General features: G+C 43.2%; 1 protein-coding gene across 3 annotated transcripts in view; it reads right to left on the minus strand.

Moving 5' to 3' along the window:
- Positions 1-19,715, minus strand: part of LOC137638759 (ubiquitin carboxyl-terminal hydrolase 48-like) — a 355,352-nt gene that overhangs the window by 269,658 nt on the left and 65,979 nt on the right. For all 3 annotated transcript variants that reach the window (XM_068371107.1, XM_068371105.1, XM_068371106.1), the window contains exons 3-6: positions 19,515-19,694; positions 12,845-12,949; positions 9,875-10,078; positions 486-758 (exon numbers count right to left, since the gene is read on the minus strand). In XM_068371107.1, the coding sequence (XP_068227208.1) occupies positions 486-758; positions 9,875-10,078; positions 12,845-12,949; positions 19,515-19,694 (762 nt within the window). The remainder of the gene's footprint in view (positions 1-485; positions 759-9,874; positions 10,079-12,844; positions 12,950-19,514; positions 19,695-19,715) is intronic.

The following is a 19,715-nucleotide window of genomic DNA, read 5'->3' on the forward strand; positions in this document are numbered from 1 at the left end:
CATTGACCTATAAAATGGCCTAAGTGATGTTTCTTTCAATAATGGCTCCTATCTTTCCTAAGAAATGTGGTGTTGCTTTCATCAGCAAAGGTTCAGTGGATAATCAGTTACATTAAGATTAATGGGTTGTACTGAACAAGCAATGTTTTCTATATTACAAAAACAGATTTATCAATATAAAAACCAATCTATGATGAGGGAAAGATACCACTCCCCATTCCTGCACTTGTTCAATCCTTGGAGAGAGTACAAAAGAATATAGCAAACAGGACTGTGATCAGATCAGGACAGGCAAAGCTGCCTCGTTCATTTTTACCTTTTGTAGATGCAACTTGAGAAGTTTGACACTGGATGATGGGAAGTTATTATTAATGGGTTTGCAAATCAAAAATTTTATGTAATACTATATAATATTGCATTTTGTTGTTCCATTATCATTCTACAAAAGAATATAGCAATCAGATATGGGAAACATCAAAACTTACATTAAACTATTATTCCTGATGACTAGCACAGTTGGCAAGGTTTGAATCTTTGGTGTAACAATGCGATCAACTTTGACTTGAGCACCACAGCCCCCTTGACCATGACTGTCTGATCCACAGATGAGAGACACTCCAGTCTGTGTGCCAGATTGTAAATCAACGAGACACTGGTCGAGGGGACATTCTTCCGCGCTGACATAAGCTGCCACCGTGTAAGAAGTAGCAGGTGATAACTGGTTTTCATGGTCAGTATCACAGTTGGGACAACGCCACCTATTTCATAGGACAAAAGCATAGAAACTGAAGATAAAACTCTTAGTAAGCACCTATGGTTTTGTAAATGTCAGAATAATAATAAATATAATACTACTAATACATGTACAGTAATAATATAACCTCTACAGTATTCCTAATCATTGTTTGCAATTGGAAGAAAAATTATACAAGTACAGTACAGTACAATTGATTATATAAATGAGGAGTTTTTTTGGGTTTAGGCCATGTCGTGCTGATGGAAGTTCCTTCATTAGTTTCCTAAGTTATATGTGACTACAGTAATATATCCCAGAGAATTTACCGAAGGTACCCAGAATTCTAACTCCTGGAGCGAGTATCCCTTAAATTTCTCCAAGGGATATTGCGTAAGGACGTATCTTGACACATCTCATAGCTATTTACACCCCGAATAGCCTTTCACTTCGAGAGGGAAAGTGGCAAGAAAAATAGGAGAGTTGTTAAAGAGGTAAACAACTCGACTCTCCTAATGTACTGTAAATAGTTTGGCCAATCGCCACCGCACGGCGCCACCAAACCATTCTTTCGTTTGTAGCTTTGGTGACCAGTATTTTTCCTGTGTTATCTCGCTATTTTCGAAGCTTTTTCATCGCTGTGATGTATTCCCCTGCTTCATCTGCTTCTGGAAAGTTAAGTAATATCTTTTAACTGTGTAAATGTACGCTCTTGCCAGTTTTGTTTTTCGATTGATATCGTTATTAACGTAACAAGAGCTGCTGCCAGCCGGATGGCGTCATGAACGCGATCGTTCTTTTGTTCATTTAGTTAGCAAGAACGATATTCCCGGCTTAGTTGCTTTAATAACTTTAGCTATTTAGTATTTTAGCTAGGGATTTTTATATTATGTCATTGTTGTCGTGAATTTGGCGATTAATTCGAGCCTCACGAGTGCTAGGCTTCTAACCTAGGCACCATCACACCTCATGCATGATATAACCTTCCTGGTAAAGTTTTATTGAAGCTCAGGCAATATTTTATACAATTAAGATATTACTGTTTATTTTCCTCTTCCATACTAGTATACTAGAGTTACGTAGAACGTTTCTCTATGCTTTTTAGCTTAATAGCTTTAGTGCTTTAGTATACTTTATATGTCCCCAATACTCTTGTATTGGCTTTTGGGGGGAGATAGATATCTCATATACCCTCCCTTTAAGTCAATACTATCTCTATGAGATCTAAGAGTAATTCCCTTTCCCTCTGATTAGCCTAGGCTATCCTCAGTTAATTTACTGTAACCTGTGGCTGGGTAAATTTTCTGGGGCATTGCGTTTCTCTCTCCTTTTCTCTGAGCTGGCAACTGAGTAGCTTGTCAGCATTGAGTTTGGAGTTGGGGACTGGACATCAGAGTAAGTCTGTGTTAGGCATCTGGCTACCTGGAATTTTACCGGCAACTGAGTTAGCTTGTCGGTATTCCAGTAGGGCTAGTTGCTGTTCAGGAGTCTAGCCTACCTAGATCTTGTAGAGGTTATTGTTTTACAATTTCCTCTTTATGGGTCTAGCAGACAGTCCTGTATTAGGGGTTCTTAACTGGAAGATAGGATTCTTCCCTGTTTTGATCCCTGGTACGAGATTCTGTTCTCTCTGGGTTCGTTTTCGGACGTTCTCTCATTGCCTAACCCAACCTGGGGAATTGACTTCCGCTATTTGAGGTTACTATGAGGACAGAATCCTTCAGGTTAGATAATGCCCTAGGGTATTACTTTACTTACGGACTATTCACCCCTTCCCCATTATCTCTTTCGTGTTGAATGAACCAACACCCTTATGGCCGTGGTTCTACATATGCTCCTGTGGATGTCTGTAGACCTGGCATGAGTTTTTCTGTCTGCGGCTAGTCAGGTCGCTGACAGATAACCTCATATCTTTGAGTGTACCTTAGAGTCCTCCCTTGGACTGCCTTCCATATGCCTTAAGATGGGATATGGTTGAGTGGAAGCCCAAATTTATTTCCCTCTTCCACTGGCACACTCTTTCAGGATGTATACGACATAGCTGATCCTTTGCCGTCTTCTATCCTTATCTTTCTCTTTTACTGTCAATCATGGCCTACCGCCGGCAGTTAATTCTGCCGGCAATTTTGGATGGTTAAGCTAACAGTTCGCTGTCATCCCTTACCTTGGACATCGTTGATCGATGGCCGTTGGTAGGGTTTTTCTGGGCCCGTCTACCGGCAACTGAGTAGCTTATCGGCAGCTGGCCTATGCCTTCCATCCATAATTTTAATTCTAATAGCCGGCACTTTCCGGCAGGCCCGGCAGACGCCGGCCTGCTGGCATATGCCAGCTAGCCCAACATGCCGACAGTGTCGGCGGGGCCGGCAATACTGACGGCATACTGCCGCCGGCAACTGCTGTACCCAGAAAAACATAGTATTTTTTCCAACCTGCAAGTGGTTCTTGAGCAGCCATTTGTGAGACCATCACATAGAGAGATGATTCTCTTCTATATTAATGGTTATTTCCATTAAAATTATCCACTATATTGAACATTATAAGAGGATGTGTCAAGAAGACACTATATATCTTGGATATTCCCTCTGTTATTTAATTCTTTATGAATTTCCTAGTTCAATATGGGAGGAGGTCATAGCAAATGGCTGAACGGGAAACACATGCAGGTGTCTTTCCTACATTATAGCTTACCCTATCCAAGCTAAATATAATAACTTATGTTATGTTGAAATCTGAAGATTTCACAGAAAACTCATTTGCTTTTCTTTTCTTTACAGGAGGAGCATCCCGAGTGCGGGAACAACTTTTGTAGGGTCCGCAGCAAGGACTTCTACGGACATGGCGTGTGTAGGTCTCACGCCCGCTGTTCTGTCACCAAAGGGGCTCTCAAGTACTGGGACCCAGAGGTATGTACCGTGTGTGAGAAATTGATAAAGGAGGCTTTTGATAAGTCTACTGAGTCTAGGGATGCAGCTAGGGCTAAGCTGCGTAAATGGGTAAAAGGTTTTCAGAAGAACACCTCGGGCCCATACCTTCCTATTGTTAGGATGAAGGACTGTCTCTTCCCCAGAGCTCGTGATGATTCCATCATTCCCCAGACGAAACCTCCAATCCCCTTGGTGCAGATTCAGGTTCAGAAGCCTAGAGAACCTAACGTTGCGGATACTTTGGAGAGTATCCACCTGGACGACAATATGTCTGTCGTTTCCGAGGAGACCGAGAAGAATCTCCTCGTGGAAGAGTTGGAACAGGAGGCAGTTGTTCCTCCTACTAGCGATGTGGAGAACGTTGAAGCGGTTTCGGTTTCTTCAGCGGCTGTGGCTGAACCAGCACCCTCAACCTCTTCGCAACCGCCTCAATTGGAGGCAATTACAAACACTCTTCAATCCCTGATTTCCATGGTACTGTACACGACTTACAGAAGGGGTCTACCGAGAAAGAGACTGCTTTCCGGTCATAGATCGAGCAGTTAGTTTCTTCGCGTTTAACCCCGAAGAAGCTAAATGTTAAGGACCTTCCTGTGTTCTCTGACATTAACCCGTGGAGGTATGCGGAGCACATGCCTATGTCAGCAGGCAAGATTTTCCTCTCGGAGAAACTGGGTACCATACCAGTAGAGGAAATTGAGTTCTGGCCCAGCAGAGCGTCCTACCCGGATTGTTATGTCCGGCTCAGAACTGAACCGGCATCGAAAGAAGAGACGGGGACCAAGGAAGTAATTGTCCTTGAGCTCGCTAAGGCACAAGCGATGCTTACATCAAAATTGAAAGAGAGGGCATTCACTAGCTCAAAGGTGCCGGCCTTAAGCAAGAAACATCCATTGTTTATTGATGACCCTCAACGTGCTTTTCCCTTTATGGATAAAGGGTTTAAAGCAGCCCTGAAGGCCGTAAGGGCAGGAAAACCCTGTCCCACGCTAGAAGAAAGCAAGCCTTTCTCCCTTGCTTTCCCTTCAGATGACAAAGACTGGAAGGACGTTCATGTTACCTTCTCAGTCGGGAAGCTGGAGGCCGATATCGCTGGAGGCCGATATCGCTGGACGTCAGTTCAACGAGGACCTCCCAAAGCTGTCAGAGTTTCTCCTGAAGAGAGAACACGAGACTAAGGAACGCTTGGCTGCGTCCATGTCTCTACAAACAGGGCTAGAAACGATGGCTAGCATTCCTGATACCCCAGATATGTACATGGTCTTTGCCAAGGCTCACTTGGCTACAGAGACTAAAGACCTGTACAACTTTATCAGAGCCAGGACGGCCTATAGGGAGTTCGTGTTTGCTTCCGCTTCTGTAAAACACGAATCTAGGAAGCTGATAGCTTCTAATATCTGGGGAAAAGACCTCTTTCCTAGTGATGTGGTCAAGGAGGTCGTAGATAAGGCTGCTTCGGAGAATAGGAATCTCCTCTCCAAATGGGGCTTGTCTTCGAAGAGAAAATCTTCCGCTGAAGGGGGTCCCCAGCCGAAGAACAAGTCAAAGTGGCCTCGTTTGCCCTCTCGGCCAAGACAGCAACAGTTTCCCGTGGCCACGGTGTCCCAGACGGTGGCACAACCCACCGCCACCGTTTAACTGGTGCCCCAAACACTGGCGTCTCAGTCACCAGTCTTAACCCCAGCTTATGAAAGGCAATCGGCTTCTTCTAAGCCAAAGTCTCGAGGCTCCTTTCGGGGCTCCTCTAGACTCCCCTTCAGAGGAAGAGGCAACAAAGGTGGACGTGGCCAAGGAGGTAAATCATCCAACCAGCACTCAAAATGAGATGCTGCCGGTAGGAGGGAGACTTCTATATTTTCAGGATCGGTGGACCTTCGATCCTTGGGCCCACAGCCTGATCAAGATGGGACTGGGGTGGGGTTGGAACTCAACTCCACCAAGCTTTCCTCATTTCTTCCAACCCTCAATCCCAGTTTTGGAAGAATATGTACAGGAATTACTAGATAAGAAAGTAATACGGAAGGCAAAGTCCATCAAATTTCAAGGAAGGCTATTCTGTGTTCCGAAGAAGGATTCGGAAAAGCTCAGAGTCATTCTGGACTTATCTCCACTCAAGAAGTTCATTGTAAATTACAAGTTCAGAATGCTGACGCTTCAGCACATAAGGACTCTTCTGCCCAAAAGGGCATTCACAGTCTCCATAGACATGACGGATGCGTACTGGCAATCAACCGTCAGGTTTCCCCCTACCTAGGGTTCAAGCTCCAGAAAAGAAAACACGTTTTCAGAGCCATGCCCTTAGGTCTGAACATTGCACCGAGAATATTCACAAAGCTTGCGAACGCAGTTATTCGACAACTACGCCTCAAAGGTGTTCAGGTGATGGCCTACCTGGACGACTGGGTGGTGTGGGCAGCATCCAAGGTAGAATGCGTGCAAGCCTCCAGAAAAGTACCTAGGATTCAAGATAAACCTGAAGAAGTCTCGGCTGTCTCCGGCTCAAAAGTTCCAGTGGCTGGGAATTCACTGGGACTTACAGTCACATTGCCTCTCCTTGCCAAAAGCAAAGAGAAAGGGGATAGCAAGGGCCGCCAAAAGTCTTCTTCAATCTCGAAGGATATCAAGAAGACAACAGGAGAGAGTGTTGGGGTCTCTCCAGTTTGCCTCTTTGACGGACCCACTTTTGAGAGCACAGTTAAAAGATGCATCAGGGATCTGGAGAAAATACGCTTACAACGATCGAAGAGATCTACAAAGACCATTACCAAATCGTCTGCGATCAATTCTCAAGCCATGGTCGGAAGCGAAGAACTTAAGAAGAAAAGTATCCTTGCAACCACCTCCTCCTGCAGTCACCGTCCACACGGATGCCTCAAAGGAAGGATGGGGGGGTCATTCTCATCATCAGAAAGTGCAAGGAACTTGGTCTCCTCTCTTCAAGTCCTTCCACATCAACTATCTGGAAGCCATGGCAGTGTTTCTTTCCCTGAAGAAACTGAAACTTCGCCACTCAATCCACGTTCGTCTGGTCCTAGACAGCGAAGTGGTTATGAGATGCATAAATCGACAAGGTTCGAGATTGCCTCAGTTAAATCATGTGATACTAGCCATCTTTCATCTGTCCAAGAAGATGAAATGGCACTTATCAGCAGTCCACCTTCAAGGATTCCGCAATGTGACAGCAGACGCTCTATCCAGGTTCAACCCGATAGAGTCCGAATGGTCCCTAGACGCGGGATCATTCTCCTTCATATTGAGCAAAGTCCCTGGATTGCAAGCAGATCTCTTCGCAACGAGCGACAACAAGAAGTTGGCCCAGTACGTAGCCCCGTACGAGGATCCTCTAGCGGAAGCAACGGACGCAATGCCCCTAGATTGGAACAGATGGTCCAGGATTTACCTGTTCCCACCAACCAACCTATTGTTGAAAGCCCTCGACAAATTGAGATCCTTTCGGGGGAGGGCAGCGATAGTGGCCCACAAGTGGCCAGGCAGTGTCTGGTTTCCATTGGTAACAGAACTACGCCTGAAGCTGATCCCGTTGCCGGAACAAGTTCTGACTCAGCTAGTACAGAATTCGACTGTCTACGCTCCATCAAAGAAAACCCAGAACCTTCATCTCATGATTTTCTCGCCTTAGCGGTCAGGAAAAGATTCAGGATTTCTGCAGACAGTATTAATTTCTTAGAAGAATACAAGTCAAAGTCAACAAGAAGACAATACGAATCTTCCTGGAAGAAATGGGTGGGCTTTGTTAAGGCGAAGAAACCTCAAGAGATTTCTACAGATTTCTGCTTGTCCTTCATCCATCTTCACGGACAAGGATTGGCGGCTAATACGATCACGACGTGTAAATCTGCCTTAGCTAGACCGATTCTATATGCCTTCCAAGTGGACTTTTCCAGCGAAATCTTCAACAAGATTCCGAAAGCCTGCGCAAAACTTCGGCCTGCAGCCCCTCCAAAGCCTATTTCATGGTCTTTGGATAAGGTTCTTCATCTGGCCTCGACCTTGAACAATGAAGATTGCTCACTGAAAGACTTGACTCAGAAAGTGATATTTTTATTTACAATAGCCTCAGGAGCCAGAGTTAGCGAAATAGTGGCCCTCTCGAGGGATGATGGCCACATTCAGTTTACACCGAATGGAGAACTGAATCTCTTTCCAGATCCGACGTTTCTCGCCAAGAATGAGCTACCCACTAAGAGATGGGGTCCCTGGAGAATCTGCCCTCTGAAGGAAGAAGCATCCCTCTGCCCAGTGGAATGCCTAAAGGTCTATCTTCGTAGAACTTCAGATTTTAAGGGAGGTCAGCTCTTTAGGGGAGAGACTTCTGGTTTGACGTTATCTTTGAAACAGATAAGGGCGAAAATCACTTACTTCATTCGCAGAGCGGATCCTGATAGTACACCTGCAGGTCATGATCCGAGAAAGGTTGCCTCGTCTCTAAACTTCTTTCAGACTATGTCGTTTGATAACCTGCATGCTTATACTGGTTGGAAGTCTTCCAGAATATTTTTTAAGCACTATGCGAAGCAATTAAAAGAAATCAAATTTCATGCGGTGGCTGCAGGCAGTGTAATAAAGCCTGCAGCTTGATTACTGCGAAGGACAGTGCACCAATTGGGACTGTTAGTGAAGGGTGTGCATGATAGACTTAGGTATATCATGATATTTTAGTGTTGATATGGATATTATGAACTGTCTTCCATAGTTAAGTGACCTTAAGCATAATATTTTGACATGAGTACCAGCATATTTATGCATAATGTTTTTTAGTAATAACATATATAATGAAATTTCCTAATTTCATGGAGTGGCAATGTTTCTCTTTCAGATGAAACTTATTTATTTTTTTATTACTGTTATGCTTGTTATGTCCATGTCTAGCATAAATATATTATTTAATCATAACTTCTGTGTTTCTTGTAAACAAACTATAGAAGGAATCTTTGCGTCTCTTTCGCCTTAAGATTATTAGATTATATTCAGAGCATCCTTGATCCTCTTATGGACCTTGTGGGACAAAGTCTCCCTTACCATGCAAACAGGTAAGTTTGGTTGTGCTATGTTTGTTTACTGTATTATGATTCTTACGTGAACATAAACTTGTCTGCCTGATCCAGACCTGGGAGATACAGTACTCTATTCAGCGCTTTAGTACAAACTACGCTTTACGTATATATGACACGATATACTTCTGCTTGCTAATTGTTCCTTGAACTCACAATTCTCAGGTTTTTTCCTAGAGTCTATACAGACTTTTCCCTGTAGGGGGCAGGAAGAGCTGGCATATGGTATGCTCAGTTGGTTGATGTATTACGGTAACATCAAGTGTCTTTGGTCTTTATGACCAATTAGGAAATAGTCAATTCGAGATAACGGCACTATTAAATCCCCAGATACATTAATGCTCTGGTAAACTTCCATCAGCACGACATGGCCTAAGCCCAAAAAACGGATTTTGAGCGAAGTGAAAAATCTATTTTTGGGTGAAAGAGCCATGTCGTCCTGATGGACCCACCCTCCTTTGGTAAAAAGATGTTAATCCCTCCCTTTGGTACTGTATCTGTAATACTTACAAAGCTACGGAGAATGGTTTGGTGGCGCCGTGCGGTGGCGATTGGCCGAACTATTTACAGTACATTAGGAGAGTCGAGTTGTTTACCTCTTTAACGACTCTCCTATTTTTCTTGCCACTTTCCCTCTCGAAGTGAAAGGCTATTCGGGGTGTAAATAGCTATGAGATGTGTCAAGATACGTCCTTACGCGATATCCCTTGGAGAAATTTAAGGGATACTTGCTCCAGGAGTTAGAATTCTGGGTACCTTTGGTAAATTCTCTGGGATATATCACTGTAGTCACATATAACTTAGGAAGCTACTAATGAAGGAACTTCCATCAAGACGACATGGCTTTCACCCAAAAATAGATTTTTCACTTCGCTCAAAATCCGTTTTCTAGATACATAAGTAAAAAACAGAAGCCTGTTGTATGCTATGACATATAACTCAACACTATCCAAAAAGTATATTACTTTTCCCCAACTATATGCAATGTCTTGGAAGTCCTGATCCCAATTTTCTAATAATACTGTTACCTAAATTTCCCCTTTACCATATCTCTATTATTATTTTTCTCTAAATCTGTTGAAATATACTTTAGGTATTTAATTACAATGTCAAGATCAAACACATGACAATACACATCTTACCGGGCAATTCTCATCAAAGAAACGCTAAAAAGTTGACTGAGTTCGGGCTCCAAACGAGGATCAGCAATCAGAGTATCAATGGTGTTCTCTAAAAATTCAGAGACACATTTAAGAACTTCATGGTCTGCATCTTTACCCATTATTTCTTGGGTTGCAAAGAGAGCCAACTTTTCAAATACACTACCAGGACTACAAGCTATGGCCCTGAAAGAGGAAAATAATTATAAAAACACAAGCTGCAAGAAATAACTTTACAGCAGCATTATTTCACCTAATTAGTTAAAACATTTTCTAAGCTCTACATAATTTTGTTCGAGTACCAAACTCAAACTTTACAAAATTAGATATTGTACAATTTAATATTGGTGAAATAAAAAAGATACTGAATAGGGATGGAACAATTGGAAGAGAGATATACAAAGTCAAAAGCAAGAGATTTAGGAAGCTTCCTTTTTGTACAAATGGAATGAAGGAGAATTTATAAACCTTCACCAGCTAGTAATGCTTTACAGGTATATGGTTTATCTTACCTTCCTATTTATAATATAAGAACCACAGGACTCAATCAACAATTATTTTACATACTACCTAGACAGTTGCCTGATCCTACATATTTCATCCTTTACGTATTCACTTCCCTCCGTACATCTTGACTGGCTATGCTTACAAGCTACAACATTCCTTCCTAATACAAAATCATCACACGCTAATAGTCACATACATATACCAAGGCACTTCCCACAATTTCAGGGAGTAGCCAGCATCAAACAAATGAAAAAAGGGGACCTTTCCTCTTTAAGTTCCTCTCAGCCTGACAAGGGACTCAACCGAGTTCGGCTGGTACTGCTAGGGGGCCACAGCCCACCCTCCCCCGTTATCCACCACAGATGAAGCTTCATAACGCTGAATCCCCTACTGCTGCTACCTCCATGGTCATCTAAGGCGACCGGAGGAAGAAGCAAGGTCTATCGGAACTGCATCACAATCGCTCGCCATTCATTCCTATTTTTAGCACGCTCTCTTGCCTCTCTCAAATCTATCCTCCTATCACTCAGAGCTTTCTTCACACCATCCATCCACCCAAACCTTGGCCTTCCTCTTGTACTTCTCCCATCAACTCCTGCATTCATCACCTTCTTTAGCAGACAGCTATTTTCCATTCTCTCAACATGGCCAAACCACCTCAACACATTCATATCCACTCTAGCTGCTAACTCATTTCTTACACCCGTTCTCACCCTCACTACTTCATCCCTAACCCTATCTACTCGAGATACACCAGCCATACTCCTTACACATTTCATCTCAAACACATTCAATTTCTGTCTCTCCGTCACTTTCATTCCCACAACTCCTATCCATATATCACAGTTGGTGCAATCACTTTCTCGTACAGAACTCTCTTTACATTCATTACCACTCCTTTCACTGCCTCCAAACCAAACACTTTGCATCCTTTCTTTACCCCCTGACGTACATATGCTTCCACTCCACCATTTGCTGCAACCACAGACCCCAAGTACTTAAATTGATCCACCTCCTCAAGTAACTCTCCACTCAACATGGCATTCAACCTCGCACCACCTTCCCTTCTCGTACATCTCATAACCTTACTCTTACCCACATTAACTCTCAACTTCCTTCTCTCCATACCCTTCCAAAGTCTGTCACTAATCGACCAAGCTTCTCTTCCGCGTCTGCAACCAGTACAGTATCATCCGCAAACCAACTGATTTACCTCCCATTCATGATCCTTCTGGTCTACCAGTTTCAATCCTTGTCCAAGCACTCGAGCATTCACCTCTCTCACCACTCCATCAATATACAAGTTAAACATCCATGGCGACATCACACATCCCTGTCTCAGTCCCACTCTCACCAGAAACCAATCGCTCACTTCATTTCCTATCCTAACAATCCTAACACCCGCTTTACTACCTTTGTAGAAACTTTTCACTGCTTGCAACAACTTTCCACCAATTCCATATAACCTCATCACATTTCACATTGCTTCCCTATCAACTCTATCATACGCTTTCTCCAAATCCATAAACGCAACATACACCTCCTTACCTTTTGCTAAATATTTCTCACATTTCTGCATAACTCTAAAAATCTGATTCATACATCCCCTACCTCTTCTAAAACCACCCTGTACTTCTAAAATTGCATTCTCTGTTTTATCCTTAATCCTATTAATCAGTACTCTACCATAGACTTTTCCAACCACACTCAACAAACTAATACCCCTTGAATTACAACACTCATGCACATATCCCTTACCCTTACATAGTGGAACAATAAATGCACAAACCCAATCTACTGGTACCATTGACAACACAAAACACATATCATACAATCTCACCAACCATTCAAGTACAGTCACACCCCCTTCCTTCAACATCTCAGCTCTCACACCATCCATACCAGGTGCTTTTTCTACTCTTGTTTCATCTAGTGCTCTCCTCACTTCCTCTCTTGTAATCTCTCTCTCATTCTCATCTCCCATCACTGGCACCTCAACCCTTGCAACAGCAATTATATCTGCCTCCCTATTATCCTCAACATTCAGTAAACTTTCAAAATATTCTGCCCACCTTTTCCTTGCCTCCTCTCCTTTTAACGACCTTTCATTTCCATCTTTTACTGTCTCTTCAATTCTCGAACCAGCCTTCCCAAACTTCTTATTCTATTCATATGAACGACTGTATGTGACATTTTATCAAGCATAGCCATTATCGCTAATGCTCTACAACCACTGTTTAATATACAACAAAGAGCAACAGCAAAGTTATACTGATTAATAAACATGACAGTGCTTTATGACATTACAGAACATAGAAAAGAAGTTAATTAATATTTGATATCTAATTTTTACTACTATAACAAAAAAAGGGTCTAATGATATGAATGATTAGTAATTCCTTCCATATCTCTATGTAACACTGTAAAACTGAGAAAATAACTTACTTATTAGCATGTGTGTCCATTTCAACAAACATTGCTTGAAGAAGATATACCATACTAGACAAACTCTCTTCCCCGGTAAATCCATCAACGTTGTTGATGGCATTTCTGGAAAAGTATTTGTGGAGACAAAATAAAGGGCAAAAATAGACCCTAATCACTAAATAAATTAAATTGTTGTGTACCCTAGTATTTGAAAAAAAAATTATAAAATGATATTTTAATTATAAAATAAATTTTTGAATATACTTACCCGGTGAATATATATAGCTGCAACTCTGTTGCTCGACAGACAAAAAACTGTAAAAACTCGCCAGCGATCGCTATACAGGTTGCGGGTGTGCCCATCAGCGCCAACTGTCGGCCAGATACCATACTCAATGTAAACAAAGACTCAATTTCTTCTCATCCCACTGCGTCTCTATTGGGGAGGAAGGGAGGGTCGTTTAATTTATATATTCACCGGGTAAGTATATTCAAAAATTTATTTTATAATTAAAATATCATTTTTAAATATTTAACTTAGCCGGTGAATATATATAGCTGATTCACACCCAGGGTGGTGGGTAGAGACCAGTTAAATATGTTTACATCATATAAGCTAAGAGTTTTTATTTCATTTTAGAAGTTATCAATATAACAAAAACAAAATAAATAGGTACCTGGTAAGGAAGTCGACTTAGACGATTACTCTGCCATGTAAGTACGTCTTCCTTACGGAGCCTCGCGATCCTCTTAGGATGCTGACAGACCCCTAGGAGCTGAAGTATCAAGGGCTGCAACCCATACAACAAGACCTCATCAAACCCCTAATCTGGGCGCTCTCAAGAAATGACTTTGACCACCCGCCAAATCAAACAGATGCGAAAGGCTTCTTAGCCTTCCGGACAACCCATAAAAACATTAAAACATTTCAAGAGACAGATTAAAAGGATATGGAATTAGGGAATTGTAGTGGTTAAGCCCTCACTCGCTGCTACGAATGGTCCCAGTGTGTAGCAGTTCTCGTAAAGAGACTGGACACCTTTTAAGTAACATGACGCGAACACTGACTTGCTTCTCCAATAGGTTGCGTCTATGATACTTTGCAGAGATCTATTTTGCTTAAAGGCCACGGAAGTTGTTACAGCTCTAACCTCGTGCGTCTTAACCTTAAGCAAAGATCGGTCTTCCTCACTCAAGTGTGAATGAGCTTCTCGTATTAACAATCTGATAAAACATGACAAAGCATTCTTTGACATAGGCAAGGATGGTTTCTTAACCGAACACCATAACGCTTCAGATTGGCCTCGTAAAGGTTAAGTACGAGCTAAGTAACTTAAGAGCTCTAACAGGGCATAAGACTCTTTCTAGTTCATTGCCTATGATCTCCGATAAGCTGGGAATATCGAAAGATTTAGGCCAAGGACGAGAAGGTAGCTCATTTTTGGCTAGAAAACCAAGTTGCAGAGAACAAGTGGCCTTTTCTGACGAAAATCCGATGTTCTTGCTGAAGGCATGAATCTCACTGACTCTTTTAGCTGAGGCTAAGCACACCAGGAAAAGAGTCTTAAGAGTGAGATCTTTCAGGGAGGCTGACTGTAAAGGCTCAAACCTGTCTGACATGAGGAATCTTAGGACCACGTCTAAATTCCACCCAGGAGTAGCCAAACGACGCTCCTTAGTGTTCTCGAAAGACTTAAGGAGGTCTTGCAGATCTTTATTGTTGGAAAGATCTAAGCCTCTATGCCGGAAGACCGATGCCAACATGCTTCTGTAGCCCTTGATAGTGGGAGCTGAAAGGGATCGTCCTTTTCTCAGGTATAAGAGAAAATCAGCTATTTGGGCTACAGAGGTACTGGTCGAGGATACAGAAACTGACTTGCACCAGTCTCGGAAGACTTCCCACTTCGATTGGTAGACTCTAATGGTAGAAGCTCTCCTTGCTCTAGCAATCGCACTGGCTGCCTCCTTCGAAAAGCCTCTAGCTCTCGAGAGTCTTTCGATAGTCTGAAGGCAGTCAGACGAAGAGCGTGGAGGCTTTGGTGTACCTTCTTTACGTGTGGCTGACGTAGAAGGTCTACTCTTAGAGGAAGACTTCTGGGAACGTCTACTAACCATCGAAGTACCTCGGTGAACCATTCTCTCGCGGGCCAGAGGGGAGCAACTAACGTCAACCTTGTCCCTTCGTGAGAGGCGAACTTCTGCAGTACCTTGTTGACAATCTTGAATGGTGGGAATGCGTAAAGATCCAGATGTGACCCATCTAGGAGGAAGGCATCTATATGTATTGCTGCTGGGTCCGGGACTGGAGAGCAATAGATTGGAAGCCTCTTGGTCAGCGAGGTTGCAAAGAGATCTATGGTGGGTTGACCCCAAGTCGACCAAAGTCTCTTGCACACATCCTTGTGGAGGGTCCATTCGATTGGAATTACTTGACCTTTCCGACTGAGACAATCTGCTAGGACGTTCAAGTCGCCCTGGATGAACCTCGTTACTAGGGAGATGCCTCGATCTTTTGACAAGATGAGCAGGTCCCTTGCGACCTCGTACAAAGTCAGTGAGTGGGTACCTCCCTGTTTGTAAATGTACGCCAAGGCCGTGGTGTTGTCCGAGTTTACCTCCACCACCTTGCCTCGAAGGAGATTCTAAAAGCTTATCAAGGCCAGATGAACCGCCAAAAGCTCCTTGCTGTTGATATGCATGCTCCTCTGACTCGAGTTCCACAGACCTGAGCATTCCCGACCGTCCAGCGTCGCGCCCCAGCCCAAGTCCGATGCGTCCGAGAAGAGAACGTGGTTGGGTATCTGAACTGCCAGGGGAAGACCCTCTCGTAGGCTGATATTGTCCTTCCACCAAGTCAGACAAGACTTTATCTTTTCGGAAATCGGGATCGAGACCGCCTCTAGCGTCTTGTCCTTTTTCCAGTGAAAAGCCAGATGGAATTGAAGAGGACGGAGGTGTAGCCTTCCTAGCGAGACAAATTGCTCCAGGGATGATAGCGTCCCTACCAGACTCATCCACAGCCTGACTGAGCAGCATTCTTTCTTCAGCATCTTCTGGATGGAGAGCAGGGCTTGAACTATTCTGGGGGCCGACGGAAAAGCCCGAAAAACTTGACTGTGAATCTCCATCCCTAAATACAGAATAGTTTGGGATGGGACCAGCTGTGACTTTTCCAAATTGACTAGGAGTCCCAATTCCTTGGCCAGATCTAGAGTCCAATTGAGATCCTTCAGACAGCGATGACTGGAAGAGGCTCTGAGAAGCCAGTCGTCCAAGTACAGGGAGGCTCTGATCTCCGATAGCTCGAAACTGGTACCCCACATTCCTGTGAACAAACCTCAGAAATGGTTGGGAATCCGGGTGTATAGGAATGTGGAAGTAAGCCTCCTGAAGGTCGAGAGAGACCATCCAGTCGCCTTCCATAAATGCTGTCAAGACAGCCTGGTAGACTTCATCGTGAAGTTTGTCTTGACAATGAACACCTTGAGCGCACTTGCCTCTTACGTACTCCTGCAGTGTACATGGCTGCCAAATCATGGAGCCATCCCTGAGGGACTTGTCCCTGCAGAGAACGTGGCTGTCAGATCATTGGAGCCATCCCTGAAAGCCTTGTTTATGCATGACATAATTGTACAGCAAAACTTCAAACGCTCGAAAACAGCTGTGAAGTTGACCTGTAAAATCTTGGAGCGTCTCCTGGCCAGGCGCCAGGGAGAGTCTACAAGATATGAGAAGTCTATCTGGGCAGAGGCAGGAACTCCCAAGCCGAGAACTTCTCTCGTGTCATATCAGACTCTCGCTCTAAAAGCCAGTTTAAAAGAAGGGAAAGCAAAGGCTGTATCCCCCAAACTCCTCCTGGTGATAAACCAGTCGCCTAGCAAACGTAAAGCTCTCTAGGAGAGCAAGAGAGCACTAGCTTATAAACAACGGCTTCGAAGTAGCTAGGCCTAGTGTAAGCTCTGACGTTTAGGCGAACGAGGAGCAGCAGTTACAAAAAGATCCGGACAAAGATCCTTAAAAATCAGCATGATTTAATTAAAGTCCATAGAGGGATAAGCAGCTTTAGGCTCCTCTCCGTCTGACAGAGTCCTCAAGGGAATATCAGTAGGAGGGGGAACAGCAACTTCCTCATCTAAAGGAACCTTGTCCGATAATAGCTGAGTCTCAAACAAGGGAGAGACCTACCGTGGTGGTAATGCTTTACAAGCAGAGTCCACACGCACTGGTGCATTAGTAGCGGACCAGGACGCAACGTCATGTAACTGCTTGACAGTCTGTGAACTGTCAACAACAACAGGTGCGAGAGACCAGGACGCAACGTCATGTAACTGCTTGACAGTCTGTGAACTGTCAACAACAACAGGTGCGTGAGGACGCACAGCGTCCACTCGAGACTGCTTTGACTGCCTAGACTGAGCAGTCAAAACAACTCTAGAATGCGGAGGTTGACGCACAGCGTCAAAACAAGTCAACTCCGATTGTTAGCGAACGTCCTGAACGTCAACAGGAGCATCAGCAAGTGGCCTAACGTCCAAATGCGGCTGAAAATCCACACGAGACCGCATCGAGTGTGGTTCTAAACAACCTGACTGACGTGACTTAGCTACGCCAACGTCAACAGGACGCACAAAGGAACGTTAGGTTGGCTGAAAGCCAGGATCTCGATGAGATAAACGCCTAGGCTCAACGGACTAATCGGCAGAATAGTCTTCCATAAGGGAGGCAAGCTTATTCTGCATGTCTTGCCGTACAACCCATTTAGGATCAACGGAAATGGTTGCGGTAAGAGACGAGGGTAACGTCTGTGACCGCAACACTTTGCCAACAAAAAAGACTCTCGGAGTCTGTGTTACGCTTTTGTTAGGCGGCGAGCAGTTTTCCGATGACTGCATAGGGTCAGAGCTGTCCTAATGGCTGCAACCAGGACGATGGACCTGTCCTGAAAGGACTGACTTTCGCTTAAGGGCCTCGAAACCTTGTTTCAGGTTTCTTATGCGAAAAGCCTTCGGATGACGAGGAGAAAATTGTCTCTCTCGCCTTATGGTAGGGGAGATCTTGGTAAGATACACCCGATACCATAGAGGGAAACGTCTGTTCGCTGATCAAGGCCTCTCGAACCCATAAGTCGTACGACATTACTTCTCCCCTGGGCTTGGGAGCTTGCAAGAGGTCCCGGACTAGCTGAATGACAGGCACGAACAGACGAACCCTCGGACGCAACACTGTAACACTTTGCGCAATATCACTTTATCACTACGATTTCTGTTTTGCACTTATTTCACTGAAATCGAAACTTTTACTGATTTCTACCTGAAGCACGCAATTCTACCCTCATCAAAAGGTAGTAAATGCGAAATCAGTCGTATAATGCAAGCACATTAATACCAGCAAAAAAACAGTAAACATCTTTTAAGATAAAAAAATTCAGTGGTTGGGGAAGAGAAGAAACACTAGTTCATTCAAAACTACGTTTTCAATCTCTCACCGTACATTGCCTGGGGACGAGAATAAAACTAAAAACGTTTTATCCTTTCTCCCCGTACAGAGACTAGGGACGAGAGTAACTCGAGAACAACGTTACCTGCTTGAACGGAACGTTTTCTCTCCTCTCTCTCCCTCCGTCTCTATCACTCTCTCTCTCTTTCTCTCTTGATTTCGCACCTAAGAGAAGAGCCCAATTACATTTCATCAAAAAAACATGTTATTTGACCAAAGGAAAAAACTGAAAGGTTTTTCAATTAAAAAGTTCCTTTAAAATAGAATTTAAAACATTTAAGCTTTGAAAGAAGAATGAACAAAACGTCAGAATCGATTTACTCTTTCTGCAAAGTGAAACCGTGATACTCTCTCTCTCTATCGTAACGATAGAGCGCAAACTGCGTAGCATAAATAAACTAAACGTTAGTTCATCTTTGAAAACAGTACGAAGACTATTCAAAGAAAATCTTCCATAAAATATTTATTAAAAATATTCATTTAAAAAGTTTTAAATCATTAGCTCTTTAAAAGCTATTTACGATTGAAAGGGCTCAACGTTGTTTAACTTCGGTTTCCAAGTTAGGACCGCCTACTCTCAGGAAAGGTCGCATATAAACAAAACATTAAAATTTATTTTTTATGTTTATTATAAATGGAAAGTTAATCGAAGAGGCCTAATAAAGGCGGTGAGATATAAAATATATAGAGGAAAATCTATAATTAATTTATAACGTGATAAGATAATTACTAAAAGCCTAAACACACTTCCGTCTAAGGGAAGGGTCGGCCATTTAAAAGTCAAAGAAAGTCCATACTCTCTTTGTCACCAAAAATTAAATCTATCCAAAACGAGTTCAAGATTTAAGATGAAGATAAAACACCTGCACTGCGAAAGCTCAAACCAAAATGAAGTACTTCACCAAATATGTTGAGAAAACTCCAGGTTCTACAGCGAGTAAAAGTACGTCTTGTCGACACGTCGACAGAGAAGAAATTGAGTCTTTGTTTACATTGAGTATGGTATCTGGCCGACAGTTGGCGCTGATGGGCACACCCGCAACCTGTATAGCGATCGCTGGCGAGTTTTTACAGTTTTTTGTCTGTCGAGCAACAGAGTTGCAGCTATATATATTCACCGGCTAAGTTAAATATTTAAAAAGAAATCTATCACAATCATATAAGAAACAATAGAAAAATCAAAAGTACTAACCGGAATCTAGGTAGTTGGTAAAGAGCTTGTAAGGCTGAATTAATCCAACAAGTATTTGCTGTGTTTTGCAGACCAACAGGTTGTTCTGCAACTCTTGGCTGATCAGTTGGTCGAGCTTTTTCCTTCTGTGATCCATTTAAGAGTTCCGCTAAACACCATGGATTGCTATGACACTTCTTTCTGAAATTTAGTCAGATTTCC

This window comes from Palaemon carinicauda, chromosome 3 (assembly GCF_036898095.1).
Source record: "Palaemon carinicauda isolate YSFRI2023 chromosome 3, ASM3689809v2, whole genome shotgun sequence".
Lineage (NCBI taxonomy): Eukaryota > Metazoa > Arthropoda > Malacostraca > Decapoda > Palaemonidae > Palaemon > Palaemon carinicauda.